A 25,036-nucleotide genomic window follows, 5' to 3' on the forward strand; every position below is an offset into this window, starting at 1 on the left:
TTTCCCCTTAACTTATTCTATGTAGGTGCTGCACAACATTACCAGAAAGTAAGCAAGCTTCAGGAGTCACTGTTTCCAGTGAGAAGGAATGCTGCTTCCTCAAGAACTTTGAGAACAAAGTAAAGTAACATTTATGTTGCAAAGAACGATGGGGAGTTGGGACCACTTTGCTATTTTTCTCTTTCATATTAAATGATTCTCTAAAAGGCAAAAAAACCCCAAACATTAAAGAATTATAAATTTACCATTGTGAGCTCCAATAGCTTCACTTCCTTTTTGCTTGTAGCCAAATATTAAGTCTATCCATTCATGAAGATGTTCTGACACATACTGGCTTTCTAAAGCATCTTGGCTCTTCTGAAGAAAGTCATCAGGATCTAACAAATGGAAGTTTAATCAGTACAGAAGGTTACCTGCTTAACATAGATAAACCATTGTGGTCATCCCTGCTGCTCCTCCAGGGAAGCACACTGTAGATATGCTATTAAAATTATCATCTGGCACCTTTCAACTATTTGCCAGCACTGGAAAAAAAAAATCAAGAACATGACTTCAAATTATGACCTTGAATCAGAAAATAGTCACCTTAGATTACTCCTACATTATTTAGACTAGAACCTTGCCTACCTTAAATTATTCCTACATTTAAATAAGTTGTGTAACTGAAAATAAAACAGGAATATTTAGGATGGGGGTGTGAAAAAAAATGTAGAAGTATGAGAACAAAGATAAGTTGTCTGCAGTAATGAGATGGTAAACCATCCAAAAATGTCATTACCTGATGCCCATGGAGGAAGTTCTACATCTTCAACCATCTTTCCTCCCTGTCTTTTGCCCAAATCCAGCTTCAAACCATTTACTAGAAAACTGGAATCATTTTCATAAAATTCTGGAATCAGCTGGAAGCAACAAGAGGGAGAAATGGAGATATATTTTATCATTTGAAATTAACTATATAAAAATATTTTAAAAGACTACTAATGTATAAAGCATATTATAAAACACTGCAAAGTTCAAACTTAGATTAAAATAAAAGTTAAGCCTGGCAAGATTCATCTTAGACACTGAAGAAACTTTCAGTAAGCACATCAAGATAAGGTTTTCATGATCAAGTAAATCTATAAAAAAAATGTTATTTCATTTAAATCAGTTGTCCAAGATCACACCTTAACTGTTAATGTTAAGAAAAGCTGCATTGTCAATCCCATCTCTACTGTCAAAGAAGCATAGTTTACCAGCACTAAGCATGTACCCGATACTTCAAATATCCAGTGACATTTAGCTGGAACAGGAGCTTAGCACAAACGCATTCCCTGGCAGACATTACACTTAAGACACAGTTAACCAATTAAATCAGATCTTCAGTAGTAACCCAACTGCATGTTCATTCAATTAATGAAGTGATAAAACAGGGAATAATCTACAAATTCTTAAACAAAGTGGCTGGATCCCATTGGAATGTGTGGCCAATCAGCTGATCAGGACTTCCCACCTCGGTAGCATGCTGGATCCCTTGACTCCACTGTGCTCCCAAGGTTGGGAGGGCTGATCAGCTGACTGGCTTACTACTGTACAATGTGGCACAATTGGGATCTGATCCCCAAACTCACAATTGCACCTCATGCCACGTATCTGTAGCATGGCAGGAGGTGCTATTATTGAGATTGGGGATCATAACCCATCATTCCTTTAACTAAATGCCTGTCAGGGGCCATACCTGCATGATTTTTACTAAAATATCCACATGACAGAACAACAATGATATTACTACTTAACAAGGAGAGAAGGAAAAGATCCAGGCCACAGGAAGTGATGTGTGCCTAAGGAGAATATTAAAAGTCCTCCCCAATATCAAACACACACAAGGCAGTTTTATCTCAGTATGGAAGCAGCTCAAAAATTAATTTTGGAAAAGAAAATTTTAAGCACAGAGAAATTAGTGAATGTGACTTGGGAAAGCTTCTGGCTACCTACTTCTTTGAAGTCTGTTGCACCATCCAAACAGTTTTTCCAGGTTTCTGCAATACTAGACACAATAGAATGAGATACTGATGAGTCAAATTAATTTCAAAGCTCTCTTACCTAAATTTATATTTTAGAGCAAGCTATTTCAGCAGTGAAAAAATCTAATTTTAATACTAAATTTAAACAAACCTGTTGAACGTTCTATCAGCATGGTCAAACTTTCCATTTTGTAAACAAAGCATGTACTCTGGTGCTGGGGAGAGAGGAACAAAAATCAGATCTATCCAAATTCTATTTTCAACGATATTTTGTGTGCAAAAGACTTGGTATGAAAGCCATCTTACCAACTCTGACAAGATAAAACAGAACATAACCTGGAGAGGAGTAGTGGCTGCCATACATAAATTTTGGCTCTGGCATTTCCCGATAACGTGTCTGCAACATTAGAAGAAAGATATACTGCTTAAAATAGAAATACAGATTTTTTTCCCCACCTCCCTAGTACAAAACAAGCACACATGCTGTTTTTAAGATTTAAGCCAGGATTAAATACTCTTTTCTCTTCAGTTAAAATGCAGTACACTGTTAGTGAACTGTATTCTTGTTAATACTGGTTCCTGCGCTTTAGAATATGTAGAAAAGTTGTACGCAAGTAGTAGTAAATTGCAAACAATTACAGAACAGAGCGCCCAGGTTGGCAGTTTGCTTTTCTGCATGCCAAACCACTTCCATACGTTTAGTGTTAAAGCTCCTTCAGATTTTGAAAAAAAAAAAAAAAGGTTATATTGTTTTTTCACCAATCATGAACATAGACCAAAAATTTGGCCAAGTTTCCAAGCAGGTGAAACAGCTTTTTATTCAAGTTAGAAGGAGCAAAACGAGCAATTATTCTGAAGGTGAAGCCTAAGTTTACAATACAGTTGCTGGCAACAAAAGGTGTCTCAGTCCTCTAAAACCAAAGCTGCTATATTCAAAATACTTTCTGCAACAAGGATACATTGCTATATTTATAAATCCATTATCTACTTCAGAGCATAATTAAATCTTGACTTTGGATGCAGGAAAATCCATTCTTAAGGGTGACACTGTTCTTGTGCTTGCTTCACATAATGCGGAACAACTTGTCTGTAGCCTTTATTTTTTCTAGTGGAAATCTGAGAATTTCCCAGTAAAATCTTTTCAAGAGCTTCAGCCTACAGCTGCCCCCTCGCCCCTTCTCTCTGTACCTTTAGTGAACCTGATCTGGGGAAGGCATGGGAATCAGTGGCTTCTCCTGTTGTCCCAATCCCTGGGTGAGAAGCAGAGTGGCATACAAGACTCCTCATACCTTTTCTAAAACAGGGTATAGGGAATCAGTGGGAAGCAGCCAAAAACTTCATTTAGAGCCTTTTCTACTTTAAAACCTCTCTCATTTCTAGCAATAAAGTTATTATTGATATGGCAAAATTTTCCCTGTCCAATGCATCTTAGAGCACTAAGGAAGTTAAAGAGTTTGAAAACATACAGATAACTATTAAAGTATGTTTCTACTCTTCAACTGAAGATCCAAGGAACACTTTATTTATACCTTTAAGTAGGGACCACTGTAATTCAGGCTTTGGTGCAGGGAAAAGCAGGCTCACTGGAGCCAATTTCTTGTGTTTTTCAGGGCAGGTTCTCCCATACCTCTGATTGGCTGAAGGAGCCCACCATGGGGCTGATTACCACTGAACAGCAGTACACAGGCTGTTCTTCAGCTGTTTTAAGAAAGTAAAGCTCATCACCTACTAAACAAAGCTGACCGCTTAGAATTCTTAATGAAACCACAATAATTAAACATTATTAAACAACAACCTTTGAGTGCCAAGTTTTATGGGACGCTGACCCTCAAAGTCCACTGCTGCAAATTTCCCCCTCCCCTTCTCTCCATGGTAGAACACAGAAGGGCTCAGGAGACCCATGCTGTGTGCTTGCCTCCACAGCTGGGCATGGGGTGCAGGGTGCCCCCATCACAGGGGCTTCTCCCCACCTGGCACAGGTCTCCCAAGCCCTGCTCTTCCCCGCCATGCAGAGAAGGGAAGGGGGAAACTCCCCTTTGCTCCAATGTGGCAGCAAAGCAAAGCAGGGCTCGGGAGAGCTGTACCAGATAGGGAGAAGCCCCTGTGGCAGAGGCACCTTGTGCTCCATACCCAGCTGTGGGGGCATGCACCTGGCATGGCTATGCTCGCAGCCCCTGCAAAGTGGGGAAGTCAACAACTTGATTGGTACTAGACTGCCCCTGGAAATATGAGGCTTCAGGCGTTTCTGGGGCTCTGCTGCCTGCCTGACCCCCTTTCCTCCCCCATGGTTTTAGACCATTTCCAGCCAAATTGCAGTTTCCTGCGGCTTTGAGGGAAACGCTGAATTTTGGGCTTTCCCCTGAAATCCACTGAAGTCTGAATTATAAGTGGTCCTTACCCATAAGAATACACCAGGATTTTCAGTTATGTGGAAAGACAAGAATTTAGAAAGAATAGACTAACGATCTTTCAGAGTTGTGTGTACATTAGGACTGTGTGAAGCTTCAGTAGCCAATTTGTTTCAGAGGAGATTTGGCAGCTGAATCTCCAAATCCAAATTGAATCAGAAGACCCGTTAAGAGGTTCAAATTGAAATCAGAAACCTCAGAATCAATTTGGAGAGATTCATGGCCAATTCAGAAATTAGGCTATCAGGTTTCTGCCACTGCAGACCTGGGCTGGCAGCAGCACCAGGCTGCTTCTTCCTGGTGCTCAGGGAGGACGCACCGAGCGCCAGGAACAGCCCCATACCACCACCGGCCACAGCCTGGAGCAGCAGACTGCTGTCATCCCACACCAGATCCAGGGGGCAAGCACCCCCGGGAAGAATCCAAGTCCCCCAGCCCTCCCAGGGGGCACAGAGCAGCAAGAGGCATGCCCCCCCCCATCAATAATCGGCCAAATCCAAATTGGAATACTTGCTGCTTTGCAATGGCTAATGTATATATGTTAAGTTGCTCCAAAAAAGAAAATCGCTGGTTAAAGTGGTATTTTCATATACTTTGCAGCTAAATACAAGGGAATATTTCACAGAAATTATGCCACAGTATACTAGATTAAGGTAAAGTTTGTTTCTAGTAATATTTACAGTCCAATTACAGAAAAATCACCCTAGAGTTAATACATCACACAAGCCTGTTCATTTCTGTACTGTGTTAAGTTTAATCTTCACACATTTGATTACATAAAGCTAGGAGCTTGGAGTTCTCTTATTACTGAGATGACCATCACAAATTGAAAGAAAACCCAAATGTCACATACCAGTAATCTTTCTAGCCTTTCCTTATTCAACGCACCAATTGGTTTACTAAGGTCCCGGAATGTTTCAGGCTTTGTCAAATCTGAAAGAGAAATGCAATTAAATTTTATAAAAAGCACTTTTTCATCCTGTCTACTTGCAGAAGAACAAAGGAGTCTCACAATAAATGGCTATTTGTGCTCTTCACATTAGTGTTTTGCTCGCTTACTGAAAAGTCTTACACAACAGAAAGCTTTGGAGTTGGGTTTTGCTAGTATGAGTTTCACAGTGCTGGGAATTAGGCAAACATCTCACTCTCCATATGACCTCAATAACATTAAGGCACAACTAACTGGCATATTTCTCCTCCGCTCCTTAAGCAACTTGACATTATTTTGTGTCATGACAACACTTTGAAAGGAGGTGTGAATGGTAGCTAGAAACACTATTAGATTCCCCTTCTTTCCTTCCATGCAGCAGGCAAAGACATGTCAAGCCTATTAAGTGGCAGAGGCAGCCAGATTCTCAAGAGAGAAAACTTGACGGCAACACAAGTTTGCTATGAGAGATTTACCCAAGAAACCAATAGTATTAAATTCTGTCATACAGTTTTATGCATTAGGCCTTTCTGAGCATTTCTGGAGAAATTAACCTCATATTTTGGCAACACCTGGATTCGGTAAGTTTTTTTTAAATTAATTTTTTAAATTCATGCAAGACTAACAAGCCATTGCTATCAATTCACTGGAAACAAATTATGGGGGAAAACAAAATAAACTTTATTAGGCATTTAACTGGTCTAGAATGTTGACACTTAGTACTTCTATTAAATATTACTTCATTTTGTGGATGGGATAATCAATCCCAACATGCCTTGCATTAGAAAATATAAGAACCGTATGAGTAAAAAAATATGCATAGAGATCAGCATCCCGTTTGTCAACCTTCAATTTCTTGTTGATGTTGCTTGTGTTTTAAGTGATGTAAAAGCAGCAGTTCTTACATCAAGTGCAGCTTTTTTATTATTAAAAAAAAAAATACAAAGAAGAATATCTACTTACCTAATTCTGAACTAGAATAATCTGCTATGATCCAAGGAAATACAGGATACTGAGATAGATCATTGCAGCTCCGATCAGCTAGATTGTTGAGATGAAGAAGATATTGGTAGTTTGAAATGTGCCCTCGCTGCCATTGTAACATGTAACTTTCAGCTGTGTGTTCTGCAATATGGTTTTCTATAAAAAAGAAAAATCACACAGTAAAACCTTTGTTTAGCCGGTTTCCATTTTAAGATACTTAACTAACTATGCTTGGATAAGTGATCTCCCAGTCATTTATCCAAGCATAATAATTTAAAAGGGTCAGATTAAAACCTATGGCAACTATACACTTCAATTCCTATTATACCAGATCTTTCCAAAAAGAGCTAATCAAGTGACTCTAAACATCTTATATTAGAAGAGAAGAAGCAATTCTAGATGGAATCCTGAATGAATGAATATATCAGTGGGACCATTACATGACCAGGGTGTAAAAGATGCACTCAGGGATAAGGTCATAGCAGAGAAACTAAAAGCATTCTTTGAACCACTTTTTACCACAGAAAATACTGAAGAAATTCCAATGCCAGAACACTCCTTCCTAGTAAATAGGACTGAAGAGTTGGACCACTCTGAAGCGATGACAGAAGTTTTAGAATGAATTGATAAATTAAATGCTATAAGTCACCAGGACTGCATGGCAGTCACTCAAGGGTTCTCAAGGAACTCAAAGGTGAAGTTGTAGGAACTGTTAGCAATAGTATGTAAACTATCATTAAAAACAGTCTGTGCCCAAGAACTGTAAGGTTAGCAAAATAACACTCATCTTCAAAAAGAGCTCCAAAGAGCACCAGTTAGCCCCACTTCTATCCCTGGCAAATTGGTAGGATCCAAAATAAAGAATAAAAATCAGTCGCATGGACAGAAGTGATCTGTGCTGGGGAAAAAAGTCTTTGTTTTTGTAAAGGGATATCCTGCTTCACAAATCTGCTCAAACTTTTTTTTTTTTTTTTTTTTTTTTTTTTTGAGGTGCATAACAAGCATGTGGAAGAGGGGGATCCCATTATAAACTCACAGAAAACGAGGGTTGGAAGAGACCTCAGGAGGGCATCTAGTCCAACCTCCTGCTCAAACAAGGACCATCCCCACTTAATTCATCCCAGCCAAGGCTTTGTCTATCCAAGTCTTAAAAACCTCCAAGGATGGAGATTCCACAACCTCTTTCAGTAATCTGTTCCAGTGCTTTATTACACTTCTAGTGAGAAAGTGTTTCCTAATATCTAACTTAAACTTTGTTGACTTCAACTTGAGGCCACTGGGCACCTATACACAAGCAGGGAGGCTGCTCCTATGTTCTGGAATTCCAGTGCATCAGAGCAGACTCTGTTAATCAATTGCTGAGCTCCAGCAGCTTCCCATGTCTTGTGTCCCCATGCTTAAAAATGGCAGCAGGGGCACAAACTTCAGATGTGCTTTAATTAGAGCAGCTCTGGGAGCCTTTCTAAAGCACTACTCCCCCAACCCTGAAGCACCTGTGAAAGTGCCCACTGTCCCTTGTTCTGTCATCTACCACCACTGAGAACAGTCTAGCTCTATCCTATTTGTAGCCACCCATCAGGTAGTTGAAAGCTGCTATTAAATCCCCACACCCGCACTCCCAGTCTTCTTTCTTCCAGACTAAATAAGCCCAGTTCCCTCAGCCTGTGCCCCAGCCCCCTAATCATTCTGTCGCCCTCTGATGGACTCTCTCCAACTTATCCAAATCCTTTCTGTAGTGGGGGATCCAGACCTGGACACAGTACTCCAGATGTGGCCTAACCAGTGCAGAATAGAGGGGAATAATCACTTCCCTTGATCTGCTGGCAACACTTAGACTAATGAAGTCCAGTATGCCATTAGCCTTCTTTGCAACAAGGGCATGCTGTTGGCTTCTATTCAGCTTACTTTCCACCGTAACCCTCAGGTCCTTTTCTGCAGAGCTGCAGCCCAGCCAGTCAGTCCTCAGCCTGGATCAGTGCATGGGATTTTTCAGTCCTAAGTGCAGGACTTCACCCTTGTCCATACTGAACTTCATGCAAATTTTTTGGTCCAATCCTCCAATTTGTTGCGGTTTCCGAATCCTAGCTCTATCTCCATCAAATCTACTATTCCCCACATCTTGGTGTCATCTGCAAACTTGCTGAGGGTACACTCCATCCCATCTTCCAGGTGATTGATGAGGGTATTGAACAAACCTGGCACCAGGATCAATCCTTAGGGCACTCCACTTGATACCGGCTACCACCTAGACATTGAGCCATTGATTACTACCCCCTGAGCCTGACAATCCCACCAGTTTTCTATCCACCTTACAGTTTATCCATCTAACCCATACTTCTATAGTCTCCTTGCGAGAATATTGTGGGAGACTATATCAAAAGCCTTTCTAAAAATCAAAGTATATCATACCCACTGCTCTCCCCACATCCATAGAGAATGCAATCAGGTTGGTCAGGGCCTTGGTGAATCCATGATGATTGTTCCTAATCACCTTTTCCTCCACATGTTTAGAAATAGATTCCTTGAGGACCCACTCCATGATTTTTCCAGGGACTGAGGTGTGGCTGACCAGTCTGTAGTTTTCTGGATCCTCCCCCTTCCCTTTCTTAAAAAGGGGCACTACATTTGCCCTTTTCCAATTCTCCATGACCACTCCCAATCGCCATGGGTTTTTAAAGATAGGACAGCATTTCTGCAATCACATTGGCCAACTCCCTCAGCACCCCTGGGTGCATGTCTGGCCCCATGGACGTGTTCTTTCACCACTGTCAGGTGCTCACCTCCTCCCCAAACTGCTGCCATGTGGTAGTCTGGGAGTTGACCTTGCCTGTGAAGACTGGGGTGAAAGAGAGAGGCATTGAGTACTTCAGCCTTTTCCACATCATGTTACTAGGTTGCCTCCCCCATCCAGTAAGGGACTTACACTTTCCCTAATCTTCCTCTTGTCAATGACATATTTGTAAAAACCTCTTACCTTTCATGTTCCTTGCTAACTGCAACTCCAATTATGCTTTGGCCTTCCTGATTTCATCCCTGCATGCCCGAGCAATACTTATATCCCTCCCTAAATTGTTTGTTCAAGTTTCCACTTCTTCTAAGCTTCCTTTTTGTGTTTTGGCTCACGGAAGAGTGCCCTGTTAAGCCAAGCTGGTCTTCTGCCATACTAGCTAAGCCTTCCTATCTACCAGATTCCCTGCATCTGCTGTCTTTGTCCTTTCTTTCCTCAGAATCCTAAACTCGAATCATCTCGTGGTCACTGCTGCCCAAGCTGCCATCCACTTTTATGTTCCCCACCAATTCTTCCCTGTTTGTGAGCAGTAGGTCAAGAACAGCATGGCCCCCAGCTGGCCTCTCCAACACTTGCTAACCCCACCTGCTCCAAAAACTTCCTGGATTGCCCGTGCATTGCTGTATTGCCCTCCCAGCAGATGTCAGGTTGACTGAAGTCCCCCATGAAAACCAGGGCCTGTGATCTAGAAGCTCCCACTAGCCGTTTAAAGAAATCCTCGTCCACCACATCCTCCTGGCCTGGTGGTCTATCGGATACCCACCACGACATCATCCTTGCTGCTCTTCCCTCTGACCCTAACCCAGAGACTTTCAACAGGCCTATCTCCAGTTTCATACTGAGGCTCTGACCAATTATACAGCTTTTACATAAAGCACAACTCTTCCTCCTCTTCTCCCCTGCCTGTCCTTCCTGAACAGTTTATACCCACCCATGACAGTGCTCCAGTCATACAAGCTATTCCACCCATCACATCGTAGTTCCATGACTGCGTGAGGACTTGCAGTTCTTCCTGCTTGTTCCCCAGGTTCCGTGCATTCGAGTACAGACATTGAAGATAACTAGCCAATTGCCCTACTTTCTCAGGAAGAATGAAAAGGCCTCCACTGTTGACCCCTCCTGCTTGTGCTTCCTCCAGGTCACCTACTTCAGGACTTTGGTCTCCATCCCCCGGCGAATGTAGTTTAAAGCCCTCATTAGGTTCTATTATATTGATATAATATATTTGGATTTTCAAAAAGCTGTCAATATGGTCCCTCACCACAGACGTTTAAAAAAATTGCATTGCCACAGGACTGAAGGGAAGCTTCTTTGGTGGACTGAGAGCTGGTTAAAAGGCAGGAAGTAAAGTGTAGGGCTAAATGGTTACTTTACAGAATGAGAGCGGTTAAAAGTGAGGCACCTAAAGGGATCTGTGCTGAGCCCAATTTTATTAAACATTTTCATCAGTGACCTGGAAATGCAGATGCAGAGTGAAATCCCCAAGTTTGCAGATGATACCAAATTATTCCAGGTAATCAAATCCCAAGGTGATGTAAAGGAGCTGCAGAAAGATTTCACCAAGTTAAGAGTGAGCAAACATGGTGAAAGGACTTCAGTTATGACAAGTTCAAGGTAATGCATATGGGGAAAAATAACTTGAACTATATGTACACAATGCTCGGTTCTGAACTAGCTGTTACAACTCAGGAAAGACCTCAGCGTTATTGTTTTTAGAGAACTACCTACATCAACTAAACATGCAGGGGCGACCAAAAAAGCCAGCAAGTTGATGGATATCATCAAGAAGTCAACTGAAAACAAAACGGAGAATACCATTATACAAATTTATGGTGTGCCCATATCTTGAATACCACATGCAGTTCTGGTCTCTGCATCTCCAAATATGGTAGAAGAATTAAAAAAGGTACACAGAAGGACAACCAAAATGAACAGGGGGAGAGAGGATTTGCCATACCAGGAGAGAATAAAAAGGCTAGAACTCTTCAATTTGGAAAGGCGAAGGCGGGGGGGGGCGGCGGGGAAGGCAGGCATGGGACAGGAAGCGGGAGCAAGAAGGAGATGTGGACTACATGGATGGAAGCATTATTTAGCAAGTCCCAGAATACTAGAATAGTGGTTACCCACTAAAAAATTAGGTAACCAATTTAAAACCAACAAGAGAAAGTACTTTCTCATGCAATGAGTAACTAACTTACGGAATTCATTGCAGCAGGAGATGGTAGAAGCAGATAGCATAGCCAGGGTCAAAAAGGGACTAGGAAAATGGACGGATGATAGATCTATTAATAGCTGTTGAACAGAATGATTCGACATTTTCCTCTGGCATCTCTTAACCAATAATGGTGGATGCCAGGCAGGGTAATGAATTGGAGATAGATTAGTCCAGGGACATGCAGTTCAATGCTCTCCCTCTAAAGCATCCAATCTTGTTATAATCAGAGACAGGCTTTTGGGTAGATGGGCCATTGGTCTAGTTCGGTATGGCACTTCTTATGTAGTAGAAAACATCAAGGATTGATTGAATGGAGAGAAAGGAAAGACTATACATTTGTTAAGGTAAGAAAATAATAGAACATGAATCATCTTAGCATTGATAAAACATTTAAGAGCCTAAGTCTTATTTTCTACAGCTGAGCAACTAAGGATACCTACTTGACATATGGTTGGAAAATGTGGCCTCACTTTACCATAAAGGACATCTTATTTCAAGGACACCAAGACAAGTAGAAAGGATGAAAACAGAACATCACCAGCACACAGGAAGGAGGAAGTTTACTAAAAGGACTAATCTGTCCAAAAATTCTAAACTGCCCTAATCCCACAATCAAACAAAAAAAAAGTTCTAAGTATGGGTATGCAAGGAAAACTCTTAAAGGAAAAAAACTGACTGAGCTGACAGAACATTTCCAGATTACATTACTGTTGTCCCTTTTGTGGCATTGGCTATTTCTCATTAAGTCTAAATATATATACTTGAGGAGTACGTGCTACCTGTCATCATGGCATCCCCAAGAATGAACATGCACAGGATTTACTAGACATGAGGACTGAGTTAATGAAATGCCAAAGTTTTGCCAGCTCAGATATCAGCTAAATTAACTGCAAACCTATTTCCTTTTTCTAGCTACAGGCTCAGTTCAAAGTAGACTTTCTATGACTTCAACTAAAACACTTCCAATAAATAATGATCAGCTCAGCTGTATGTTATCCCATGCTATGAAAGCAAAGTCCATTAAGCTCCTCTCACCCTGAAGAGTTAGTAGCAAGTTGATTAACCAGAAAAAAAAAAAACAACCCTCCATACTTTCAATAAAGCACTATTATCTGAGCTTCCAGATATAGTTCTAATAATAGAAGAATGTCACAAAGTAGCTACAGGCAGCACTGTAACATTCATTTCAGACTTTGCCTCCTCCAACCCAGAATATATTTTTAGACATGTCAGGTCACAACTATTTAATATTTCTACTTCCTCCCACACATCAAAACAGAATCTAAGTTGTTCCTCCCCACCCCCAAACCCCTCCCAGAGAAAGGAGAACATTAAAAACAGAACAAAACAAAACAGTGCACACCTAAATACGTTGCAATATAGAAATACAGCTCATCTCGATCTTGAGGGTTGTAGAATTTTAAGTAGATGTCAGAACAGAGGTCATTTTCTGTGCAAAATACTTCTAGTCCCTTAGAAATTGAAGGAAGAAAAAATTAAAGTCTAAAATTCAACAATAGCGCATTAGTGACTAATTTCAGTTACTGATCTTAGGTTATAGTTGTTCCCACTGAATTTGGCAGCAGTTTTGTCCAAGTATTTTGCTATTTATAAATATTCCTCCCCTGCCCACACAAGAGATTGAAGTCAGTTTAAGGACTCCATATAAAATACGTCCTATAGGACAGAATCAAAGTAAGCCCTTTGGATCCATCAGGCATGTAGCTGGGGAAAAAACAACAAACAAAAAACCCCCACAAAAAACAAAAAAAACCCAGTCAGCCATCCTTCCCCCCTAGTTTAAAAAAGAGTAGACTTTCCATTTATATCATGTTAAAAACCAGATCTGTGAAAGAATGCAACTAGGACTCCACAGCTAAACTTTGTACCACCTCTTTCCCATTCCTCACAGTCGTATCACATCACCTAATGCAATTTCTTCCCCGTTCACTGAAGTTGTAGGGCATCTTTCAGCTGACATTTACTGATATAGTTACAATGCAAAGGAATATATTGTTTGAAAAGTCATTAGGGATACCAATGTTTAATAAGCTGACCACGTATTTCAGCTTTCTGAAGCCAGTAAATTCACTGTGTAGTCCCAAAGACATTATGATAAATGGAAGAAGTCGGTATTACTTCAGTGCAGAACTGCACTACAGATTAAAAGAATGTGGGAATGCAGTTAAATTTTGATCCCAATTCACACATTAAATAAAATTGTTTAAGCAACTTTTTACCAGCCTTAACACCTGGCTTAGTTTTCAATTACACCAAACTGAAATAATCAATGTAGCCATGAAAGAGGTCCCTTTATTCTCCAGGTAGACAGTTTGCAGTCTCTCTCTGCTTTTGATTTCTACTTTGTCAACTCAATGAGAATAAATACATTCTAAGTGGCAAGAAGAAATGCAGGCCTGTACTTCTAAAATACCTTCCCTCTTCCGCCCCATCAACTAACACCTGCAATTTCAGAGAAAGTCTGACTGGTATTAGCAATGCATGAAACTAGAAATAAAAACCTACAGCTTACCACTGGCATTAGACCATGTCGTCTTTTATAGATGCGACGGACATTGTACAATGTTATTTGCACCACAGGTTTCTGTAGGGTAATAATTAAGGAAGTGCCAAGGCCATTAGTACTACATAAGCAGTACTACACTAATCAATTTTAGAATTATAAAGGTTTCTCTCTATTGGAGAGATACAACATCTGATATCATTTGCATACGTCATTCTTATTTCTCTGCCACTAAATAGTTACTTTAATAATAACTGTTTTGCTATTGCCAGCTGTTTGATCTTAAAGGTAAGTTAAGTGGCAACTCCATTGTTTATTTCTAACCTCTGTCCTAAAAAGACACTAGTCAGAGTTATAGAAGACAAAAAAAATCAGGAAATTGTCAGAATATGGAAAGAGTCAGCTTCCTAGCTACTGATACCACCTTATGGACAAACATGAAATAACATCTCTAATGTAAAGCACCAGCTGGCAGTGGATCATACATACTTCATCATTCTGCATTCACAATGTACCAAGATCTGTTATAAACCTCATTCTAAGCTTACAATAGTGCTTGTCCTCTACACTATGTGAAGAGACTATGTAAATTTGAGGAAAACAGCTATACATTTTTCATCAGCATCCAAGAAGATTTAACTTGGCTCTTTATCATGTGTTCTTATAGCAGGTTTTCTTATGAGGAATAAGTTATAGGTTTCATAGGAGAGGAGGATGGAGAAGCCATACATGTATTTCCTAGCTAATTACTTACTGGATACCCATTCAGAGGTTGGAAATACAGGTTTGCATCAGTGACACACACATGACCTGGATTAGTCACTAATGGCGTCACCATTTCTGCTTCACATTCCATATGCAACGTTTCAGAAATGCTCTGAAATCTATAAGAAAGCAGGAATAAGTTTACCAGTCTTTGTTCCTGCTCAACTGAAATGGTCTTTTAAACTGCTCTAGAAATATTTTTATGAGCACCTTACTGCATACCTAAAAAAAAGTACCCTGAGAATATTTAACAAAGTTCTTTCCTCACAGTTATTTTTCCTCCTGTAAAGCACAAAATTCTTACACCTCTCTATTATATTCCGATGCAGCTATCAAGTCTGTGCACTGGCAGCTCCACACACACACACACACACACACACACACACACACCCCCCCCACCCCCCCCCCCCCATTTCATTTTTTTTTTTATTTTACATTTGTGCCAAATAACTTGCAAATTAAAAAGAAAGACGTTTTGAAGTATAAATTGTAAGATTTACCTTGGATACTGGAGGACTTACTATCCTCTATAGCAGGGCTGCCTAACTTCAAAGTGGCTAGGAGTCATATCCCCCAGAAGCCACACTAGCAGAGGCTGCACACCTCACAGGCTGCACCAGGGTGACCCAGGCCCACCCTACCCCACCCCCAGGCCACACACAGACACTCCCTTCCCACCAGCCTCTGCACCATGTAACCTACCCACCTAGTGAACCCGTAAACACTCCATTCCCCTCTACTGCACAGCACACCCATGAACCCTCTCCCCTCTGCTGCAATGCATGCCTGAGAAACCGCCTCCCTTCTGCTCCAGCACTTGCCCGCAACCCCCTCTCTGCATTGCAGGCCCCAGGCTCACCCCCAGCTCCCTATGTTACTTCACTGCGCAGACCCCTGGGCCAGGGGCAGAAAACAGCAGCTGGATGAGGAAGGGAGAGCCCAGAGACTCCAACTGGAGAGCATGTACTGCTGGGCAAGAGCCCAGGATCCTCAATGTAACCCTTAACAGCTGCATGTGGCTCATGCTGAACATAACGTGCTACAGTTCTGGACCATAATGCAAGCCTAAGTAAAATGTTCTATATTAAAGTACTTATGCTGTAGTTAATAAGCATTTGCTCAAAGCTAAAATTAATTCTAGCATCAAAAATGAACTAAATGTGCAGTACAAAAGCACAAAAAATAAGTTATTGAAAACATACCTGTTCTTATCAAATGATGTTCTAGCCAAACGTGACTGCAATATAGCAGTTATCTAATGAAAGAAGGGTAAAGTTTTTTATGTTCCTAATTGCAGTTGCATCAACATCAATAAAAGCATGCTCATAGGAGGTGTCAAAAGTTTACCATGGCAGCCTGATCTCCCAGTTCATCCAGATGAGAGGCCCTGTAAAGCTATTTTAGAGAGAAATCAGTGTGGGTGAAGAAACAAATACCATATAGGACTAAATCTGTTTTCTGACAATTCAGAAGTCAAGTAAGAGCACAGAGGACACACCGTAGTCTTGTAGACAGAATGCAAAGAGAAGATTCAGTCATTTACTTTAAAGATAGAGATAACCATTTCAAAGTTTTGTTAACAGTTTCTTTACAATCAACTGCTACCAGGAAATGAAAGTTTTTATAAAAGGGAAGTGCAAAACAGTTTTTAGAAATATGCCATTTGCTTAGGGTATTTGAACTAGGGTACTCCAACCTATTTGCCTTCTGAATATAAAACTGTTCAAACTATTTGCTTTGAAGACAGACTCTTTCTGTATTATAACTTGAAGCTAAAAGTGTGTACCTGAAGCAGAGTCTGTATAACATCTTCCACCTTCCCAGCAACATCCAACTGAAAGAAGTATTCATTTTTACCCTAATAAAACAAAGTGAAAACAATACTGGATAGAACAATAAAATTAAAGCTAAAAAAAAAAAAAAAAAAAAAAAAAAAAAAAAAAAAAAAAAAAAAAAAAAAACACACACACACACACACACACAACACAACGCCCATCCGCCCCAGACAATATTTTTTTAAAAGCTGGCAGCATTCCTGAAATATTTTGAATTTCACACTCATGGAAAACTCTGTAAACATACTACATGTATATCTTCTTTGCAATAAATATTCCCTTTGAACTATATTTTGCAAGTTATTCAGTATTTAACAAATGCTTAAAGAGAATTTTTCAAAAAATAGCATGAGAAGCAAAATCTTAAGTACTTATGCATCTAACATATGGCAAATGTTTTTTAAAAAAGTGGCAGGACCCATTTTAGAGGATAGTGTAGCTTTGTACAATGCAGAAAAAGATTTCCAGTTAACAACTGCTTTGAAGGATAAAAGCATACAGTTTAACTGCAGTATAGGTATTTTTTCCTTCAGACATTTTACTTTCTTGTTCAACACCCTAGAAGTAGAGGTTTAATTTGAACTAACTTGACTTTAGGACTGAATAGTATTACATCAAATGAGTATACACATGCATGTGCTTTTTAATAAAAAATGCAAAAGATATGAAGAGTAAAATAGGTTTTGAACAATGAAATATGGGTAGTGAAAAGTTAACCTCTGCAAATTCAGGGAAAAATAACTGCACAAAACCAGATGATTTTCAGCTCAATGTAATAGTCACAGTTCACAGGAATCTAATAAGTAAAGCAATAATGTAAAGAGAAAGCAAGACATCTCAAAGAATTTGGATTGGGGAATAAGAAAAAGAGATTTGAGAAAAAATAAGTTCTAGCACAGATGTAATTAGAGGTCCCCTGTGGCAGATTTCAGGACTGTCCCATTGTATTACTATGAATACCTCTGAGAAATCAGGAGGCCTTTTATAGCTATGTATAGGGTGGGGGATTTATAGGCAACAATGACAAAGACCATTTTCCCAAACACATGGAAACATAATTCAGAATTACTACACAGATTTTAAAAGGGAGATCAGATAAGTGGTTTCAAAGTACAGATACCTCAGAGGGCATTTACAAGGTGTACTGCTGTTCATTATAGGAACATGAATTTGTGGGCTGTATCACTATCACTCAATTTTCCTCTTACAAAAGAGAAGACAGAACACTGTGTAACTTAAATTCTTGAACCTGCTTGCTCTTTACTAGTAACTTTAAATAAGAATGCAATTTTTTTGGTGTTTGAACTTATGCCCTACTCTTCCAAAGGAAATACAAAAAAGCTTGTCATTTTCTGTTTCATTTCTCTTCACTTGTTCTGGTTTGAACCGATTGAGAAGCCTATAAATGTATAAATACTCCCGAAGTTTGCTTCAATATTCGGTCATAGAAAACTAAGACCTCTGACAAAGTTACCTCAAAAATATTAATGTCCATCAAATAAAATGGAAAAATTATTCTAAGTGTTTTGATTTTACTCCCATATTCTTCAACGCAGTAATTAAATAATCTGATTCTTACAAGGATTTTTATGAACTGTACTTCAGTTCTTGAATTGGCAAGAAACATTAAAAAGTGTTCACTTACTCTTTCAGTTTTGTACGGTGCAATAATGTTTCGTTCTTTAATTAGATGAACCTAAAAAAAGATAATATAATTTGATTTGTGAATTATCATTTGGTGCAATATGTAGATAGAGAATGCAAGTATGTGTGTTCCTGGATGCGAGGAGGGAGGTGGCAGAGGAATGCAGTGCAATTCCTGAAGTTGGAAGCTGGAAGAAGGAATTACAGTGGCTGGAAGACAAGAATATGAGAAATGCTTCATCACATCCAAAAAGGGACCTGTCCTATTCCAGAATGTAGCCACTACTCGATACTTCAGAGGAAGGTACAAGAAACCTAGAACTGGCTATATATAAGCCTACCTATAGGTTAAGTTCTTAATTTAAGAGTTATGCATCTTAATTTAAAAGTTATGTCTTAAAAGTATTAGAACTCGTATCTACTCTAAGTCTTTAAATCAAAATGATCTTAAAGAAAGCAAAAGCTAAGAAGTGTTCAACACTTTTAGTAGCCGATATAAAATTTTTAAGCCTACATAGTAGGTAAATGTCTGAAATTATATTCATTACTTATTCCATTTAATTTCACTTTAACTCCCACAGTAAGAACTGTTAGGCAATAGAACAAGCTGCCCAGGGAAGTTATGGAATCTACTTCAACAGAAGTTTACAAGGCCATGATTTGTGCTGGAAAAAAACCCTTTTTTCCCTGGCACAAAAAAGGTGAACGTATTACAGGTGTTCAAGCTATTTATAGCAGAAAAAAAGAATGATTCCACCACAAACTGTTTTTTAAACAACAACTTTGCTGCTTTCCAGCACGTATGTAATGCCTGTTCAGTTATAGGTAGTGAGATGGGCATCTCTCAAGACTTCAACTCCCCCTCCCACCACCTCCAAGGAAAAGGGAGAGAATGAACGGTCTAGATATCCCACCCAGGGCCAAGGTGTCAGGAAGCCCTGAAAGGACCAGACTACTGCAGATACTTGAGTAGTCTTGGCTCTCTCCAGCACTGTTTAAAGAGCTGCATGGTTCCCCCCACTCCCCATCCTTCAACCAGCACCAGGGAGCTGAGGGACTGCTCAAAACGCGGCACAACTTCCCTTCCCTATTCCCCCTGCCTGCTCAGCCAAAGAGCACAGCAGGCAAGCAAAAGGGTGAGGGGATGGGGTTAAGGTTAGGAAATTCCCCCCACCATTGCAAGAGCTCTGGGAAAAACTGGAGCTCTGGCAGTACTACCAGGGGTGATGGGGCAAAGAAAGCAGCTCTCTCCTACCAGATATTCATTGACAGGTCTGCCCCCTTCCCTGGAATTGGAAAGGAAGGATGTTGATAATTGGGTACTCCTGGGAGGAGAGAACAAAGGAGCTGCTCACTATCACCCCTTGGCTGAAGAGCTTGCCTTTTTGGAGCTAGAATGCTTGTACACTCCCCTTGCCACATTTTGTGGCATTGCAAATTCATGTCTGTTTGGTGTCTTATCAAGGACAGTAAAGAAGTAGCACATCCTACATCTGTGCAGGGGCTGGACTGGATGACCCCTCAAGAACTCCTCCAATGGCATAATTGTAAGTACTACCTATTACAAGGCAGATGCGATTCATTGGCATCAGTAAAAACTGCCTTTATATGAAGGCTATTTACAGATGTTCAGTTGCTACCAAGAGAATCTCCATCTCTAGACATACAGCTGTTCAAGCTTTCTCTCAAGCAAAAAGTGGCCGCTCCAGAAGAAAGATAACACTGGAACAAGGAGAGTTTTTCTTGGGAGAATAAACTTATGTACACCTTCCCCCAGCTTAACACCTCCTAGAGAACAGAGGTAAAAACTCTCATCCCAAGACTGGGGTCACCCAAGGTTGGAGAAGGCACCAGGGCAGCTGCTACCCTTCTCCCATTGACCATTTGCTTCTCACATCAGCATTCCCAGTGTGAGAAGCAGGCAGGGACTTTGCTCTACTGCTCCCTCCGTTTGGCTCCCAGCACCTGGCAGCAGATTGTAAAGAGCGTTGCAGCCTCTGCCTGTTTTCCACACCAGTCCCCAGGATGAGAATTGGGTAGGGGTTGCCCTGCTGCTCCCTCTGCTCTGCTCTATAAGACCAGGAGCAGAGGGGTGAAGTGGTTGCTCCAGACAGGAGGCTTTGCCCTGCTGCTCCTCTCTCCTCCTGGATCAGTCTGGGATGGGAGAAGAGCAACAGCTGCTGCTCCCTTCCTCTTCTAAGCCTAGCACTGCCCAGCTTGGAGAATGGGGTAGGGGCTGTGCCTCGCTGCTCCCCTCCCAGTCCAATCCAGGAAAGGAGAAGAGCAACTGCCACTGCTCATTGCCTCTGTTTTCATTATTGTAGTTACACTGGGTAAAAATATCAGTATAGCCTGAGACTTTTTCCAGGGTAAGCAAGGTGTTATTTTTTGTATTTATATACATCTATATCTCTCTATATATTTTAGAGTTGCAAGTAAAAGTGAAGCATACACTTACTACTTCAGCACAAAATAAACTTCTGCTTCTTTTACTAAAATATTTACCACTTTGAAATCCACCAGAAAGTGACCATAAGATGTTAACTAAATCAGGTGAAAAAATAAGGTGATTCACCCTGGTCACAAAGGACTTCATGAAAGAAGTATTCCCATTTTTGCTAAAAGAGTTGCTTTTAAAAATTTCAAAATCAACTGTATTTTTAATTAAAGCTACTATGTCTATAGTTTATAGATATTAATCATAATTAAGACACTCCTGTCAAAATATTACTTGCATCGTTTTTTAAATCATCTACTGATTAGTGCTGAACATACACTAGAGTCCAATGTTTAGACAGAGTCTTCCCCATTTACTTCAATGTTAGGACTTTTTCCAACACTAACAAATTAAATCCCTGTGATAATGAAGTGTTGAAAAACTATGCGACATAGCAAGACCAAAATTAGTAAATCTCATAGACGAAAAACACTTCACTAAGGAGAGCATTATTCTTCCTTTCTCAAGTTACTTCTGAAAATATTGTCTTTATTAGGAAGTTTCCCCAATAAAAACTTATGATGCAAACTCAGCATGGAAAACTATGAACTTTTCAGGTAGGTTTCTTGAAATATTAAATTTGTGTTTCATATAAGGTTGCAGGTGTTTTATGGCTGTTCTTGTTTATTTACAAGATACTTTAAGAACAATAATGGTGAATATCCCCCCCTTAACTAGCTGCTTCTAATATTGATTTTAGTAAATACTAAACAGAAAAAAATTCTTACTTGCCAAAAAAACTGTGGACGTCTTACCTGATTAGATGTGATAGAAATCCCTCCAGGTATCTCCCTAAAACATAAATACGGTATATTTGAAAAGCATAATTCAACTTACTAAAACAAAAAAAAAATGTATGCATCTGAACTTCTTAAAATTCACACACCTTGCAAAATGCTTATTTGCTTCATTGTCTTCTGGTGCTTCTATATTAAGACAGTCTCTCAATGGTATCTGTAATAAATTATAGAAATACAGAGTTTATTTTAAAATTCATTTTAAAAAGGAAACCAAGATACTACCAGGTTATAAGACCATACAACTTACTTTAATAATAGGGTGGATATTGTCATCAGGTTCAAAAATAATTGACTTTGAACAGATTTTTAGTGAACCTCTTATCTGCCTAGAAATGAAAAGAAAATCATGATGATAATGCCAAATCATTATACAGTATAATGGCAGAATGATTTTAATGAATTTTTAAATAAATACAAGTAGATGGGTTTTCTACCTTTCACCTCTACAGCCTTTGTTTATATGATTAGCTGTATGCTGTTCAAAGTAATATTCTTCCAGATTAAGGAGGAGTAAGGAAAACCTATAAGTGAAGAAAAAAAAAAAAGTTAAGAAAATATATAAGAAACTTTCTTCACAAAAAGAGAACAGTCTGTGCTATTTTTAAATTGAAGTACGCTGTCAAAAGGGCACAATTAAAAGCATTAAAGATGTACTGGAGCATCTCTCACTTGAAAATATCTAAAAGTGTTATATTTACACCTAATGTGAAGAAAAAAAAAAGTTTTCTATCTTTTATTAGCTTTTTCATGAGTTGAGGTTGTTGGCCTCATACCCCGCACAAAAGATGCCTGGCAAAGTACAACAAATACAGAGAGTCTGCATGATGAAACAAAATAGTAATGGTATAAGACTAATAATATTCACCACTTCACAGAACATGATTAAAAGTACAACATTCCTACATAAGAAAAATATACGTAAAGACACCTCATTTTCTCCTGATGGAAGAATTTGCAACCATATTGGCTATGCAGAGAAGGCATACGAGACAAATTTTGGAAACTGAGGTAGAAGGTACCAGACCTTGAGGCAGACTAAGGCAACGATGGCAAGATGACATAAACACTGATCTGGAACGGCTAGGTGAAGATGTGACAAAATGAAAGGAGACTGCACAGGATAGGAGAAGGCTATAGTTAAAGTGGAAGGCCTGCAAGACCAGAGACAGATCATTTTGATTATTTGCATTGTTTGTAAAACCTTAACTGGGCCTTCTGTAGAAACAATAGTGTGCGATGATAATGCATACGCGCAAGGCCCCAACCTTATTCAGTTCAGGCTGGAGCCGAAGTATGGATCATTCCAGATTATGCAGTGAAGTCAGTTTCATCTGTCGCAAAAGCTAGAAAGCATGCCATTAACAAAGGGGGTGGAGAGAAGGAAGAGAAAGGATTATTTTGTGACTAAGGCAGTTAAATGTTTCTCTAAGAACTGGATCCTACCCTTACTTCTCTGATATAGTTCCTTTGGGATGCTGGGCAATTTGCTTAAACCAATCTTTTCACAACTGGGTCCAGGTCCTAAAGGATTAAGTGACCTACATGCCCAAGTTCAAAACTGAGATCCAGGACACCTGCTCTGCAGTTGCCTAGTACTGGAGGTGCTTAAAAATTCAGTAGTTAAATCTATGACTTTCAAATTCCCTTGATGTCTAGCTACTCAGGATGGGGCAGTGCTGGTCCAGCCTCCTATAAAACTTGCTGAGTTGCCTGGACCCAAACCTGATTGGCATCCAGAAACAAGATGGGATGGCACTTGTGTCCTAAATGACCCAACTTGTTTCTTCCGAGTACAGCTATTGCACACTAAGAGAACCAGGCCCTTCACAAAAATTCAACCATAGATATTTCTACTTTTAAAAAGCCAGCTGAAGAGGTTACAATGGTCAGAGACTGTTTCAAAACCCTCCTCAGCCTGCGGAGTTCAGATACTCATGCCCCTCTTTCTAAGAGTACCCTACCCACCAAGTTATAGACAAGCTAGGTGAGGAGCATCCTCCCCTCCTTATGAAGAGGTATGATATTGTGCAGCAAAGAATACATTATAGATGGGGCTGGAAAAAGTAAAAGAGGGAATCTTGTGAATCATGTTTGCACACTTAACAGTGCAGTGATGTTGTATCTGAATTGTTAGGGCAATAAAAATTGGAAGCACAGAATCCCAAGTTCTCTACTCCCAGGTGTCTTTATGTATTTCATATAAACATCATTGCATTAAAAAAAAAAAAAGCTATACATTACTAACAGGCCAGATAATCTCTCTTCTGCCTTATAGAGCTGCATTACAAATGAAATAGCCCTGTTCAGCTCTCTGGAAGATCCTGAAGGAGAAGATTCCAGGTTCTGGATGCTAACTTGATAGAGGATCCTGTCTACAGCCTCGTCTCAGGCACCTAAACTTTGGAACTCAAGCATCCCGCCCCCCCCGGTGTTCAGCACTGCCTATTGACTAGCTCTAGACAATTCCTGGACAGTACACAGATTTTGTTGGATCCCATTGTGAAGCCCTCTCTCCTAAGCACTGTACAGAGAATGTAGGCACCTAATGCTGGGTTTTGGATTTGACTTTGGGATTACATGCCAACAAAAAGTTCAGCATAGCAGACCCTAACCTGTAAGCACCTTTCTTAGACTTATTGCATGGTCATCCACCCTGCATTTTTATTTTCTGACTGTGTCATGAATTTCTTTGTCTTGGCATGAGTTTATTTGTAGAAGTACCAAGCACTCACCCAGCAGCTGTATGTTTGAATATATGAAATGCCCTGAAAATTCATATTCTTGGCTTCTTATGTTGCAATGAGAAATAGCACAGGTAGAGCACAGGGCAGGGCTGCAGTGTGGCAGTTGCCCCTCCAGCCATGGCTATGGCATGCAGGTCCTGTCCCATCTAGCAGCTGAACACATAGGGTGTGAAATTTTGGGGGGAGGGGCTTGGGGTGGGGTGGTATATGTGGGTGGGGGTCTTTGTGGGTGGGCTTTGAGGGTGGATTGTGGGGGAGTTTGTGGTTGGGGAGGGACTGTGGGGGAGGGGTGGGTCCACTGCACGGTGCGCAACCCCCTCCCCCACCGCAGCATCAGCCAGGGCAGGGTGGAGCATGGGATGGAGCCATGGCAGCTCTGGGCCACTTCATGCACCTCTGGGGGAGGCATGGGGAAACACGTGCCCCCCAGATTTGTGCATGAGGCGAGAGTAGGCTGCCTGCTGTGGGGTCGGGGCCAGGGGCTACACTCTGGGGAGGCACTATGATGAATTCTGGGATGGCTGTAGCCCATAGCCCCCCTCCCAGTGCTGCCACTGCATCCCACCTCACCCCCACCCATCCCAAGAATAGCCCTTACCCAGCAGCCCCCACCAGGAAGAGGCTAGTGCAGCCCCTGGCCCCGAGCCCACCTTCACCCCATGCACAAAATCCTTGCCCCATGCACATGACTCCCATGCCGACCCTGGGGGTGTGCACAGCAGCTGGGAGCTGCCCCCCAGCCCACACACTTGAGCCTCCCGGATGAGCCACCTGCAGGTCCACCCCACACCCTGCCCGCCTGGGCGGCACCTGCCCCTGCCCCATTCCCTCGCTTATCTTGGGGACCTCTATCTGCCCCCCCACAACCCTGCTTCCCACCACACTTACTGGCTTGAGGCTG

The 25,036-nt window shown here is 40.7% G+C and overlaps 1 protein-coding gene across 6 annotated transcripts in view; it reads right to left on the minus strand.

The window, feature by feature from the left end:
- Window positions 1–25,036, minus strand: part of NSMAF (neutral sphingomyelinase activation associated factor) — a 54,635-nt gene that overhangs the window by 20,412 nt on the left and 9,187 nt on the right. For 4 of the 6 annotated variants that reach the window (XM_025213483.1, XM_025213480.1, XM_025213479.1 and 1 more), the window contains exons 2-19: window positions 21,826–21,912; window positions 21,639–21,717; window positions 21,478–21,545; window positions 21,347–21,383; window positions 18,096–18,146; window positions 16,402–16,473; window positions 15,963–16,010; window positions 15,818–15,870; window positions 14,605–14,734; window positions 13,860–13,931; window positions 12,690–12,798; window positions 6,303–6,479; window positions 5,265–5,344; window positions 2,310–2,400; window positions 2,155–2,218; window positions 1,975–2,026; window positions 779–899; window positions 246–377 (exon numbers count right to left, since the gene is read on the minus strand). In XM_025213483.1, the coding sequence (XP_025069268.1) occupies window positions 246–377; window positions 779–899; window positions 1,975–2,026; window positions 2,155–2,218; window positions 2,310–2,400; window positions 5,265–5,344; window positions 6,303–6,479; window positions 12,690–12,798; window positions 13,860–13,931; window positions 14,605–14,734; window positions 15,818–15,870; window positions 15,963–16,010; window positions 16,402–16,473; window positions 18,096–18,146; window positions 21,347–21,383; window positions 21,478–21,545; window positions 21,639–21,717; window positions 21,826–21,912 (1,523 nt within the window). Of the gene's footprint in view, window positions 1–245; window positions 378–778; window positions 900–1,974; window positions 2,027–2,154; window positions 2,219–2,309; window positions 2,401–5,264; window positions 5,345–6,302; window positions 6,480–12,689; window positions 12,799–13,859; window positions 13,932–14,604; window positions 14,735–15,817; window positions 15,871–15,962; window positions 16,011–16,401; window positions 16,474–18,095; window positions 18,147–19,349; window positions 19,420–21,346; window positions 21,384–21,477; window positions 21,546–21,638; window positions 21,718–21,825; window positions 21,913–22,656; window positions 22,717–25,036 lie in introns of those variants that run through there. The other 2 variants (XM_025213482.1, XM_025213481.1) reach the window with 2 other exon arrangements.

Source organism: Alligator sinensis, unplaced genomic scaffold (assembly GCF_000455745.1).
Source record: "Alligator sinensis unplaced genomic scaffold, ASM45574v1 scaffold700_1, whole genome shotgun sequence".
NCBI classification, from domain to species: domain Eukaryota; kingdom Metazoa; phylum Chordata; order Crocodylia; family Alligatoridae; genus Alligator; species Alligator sinensis.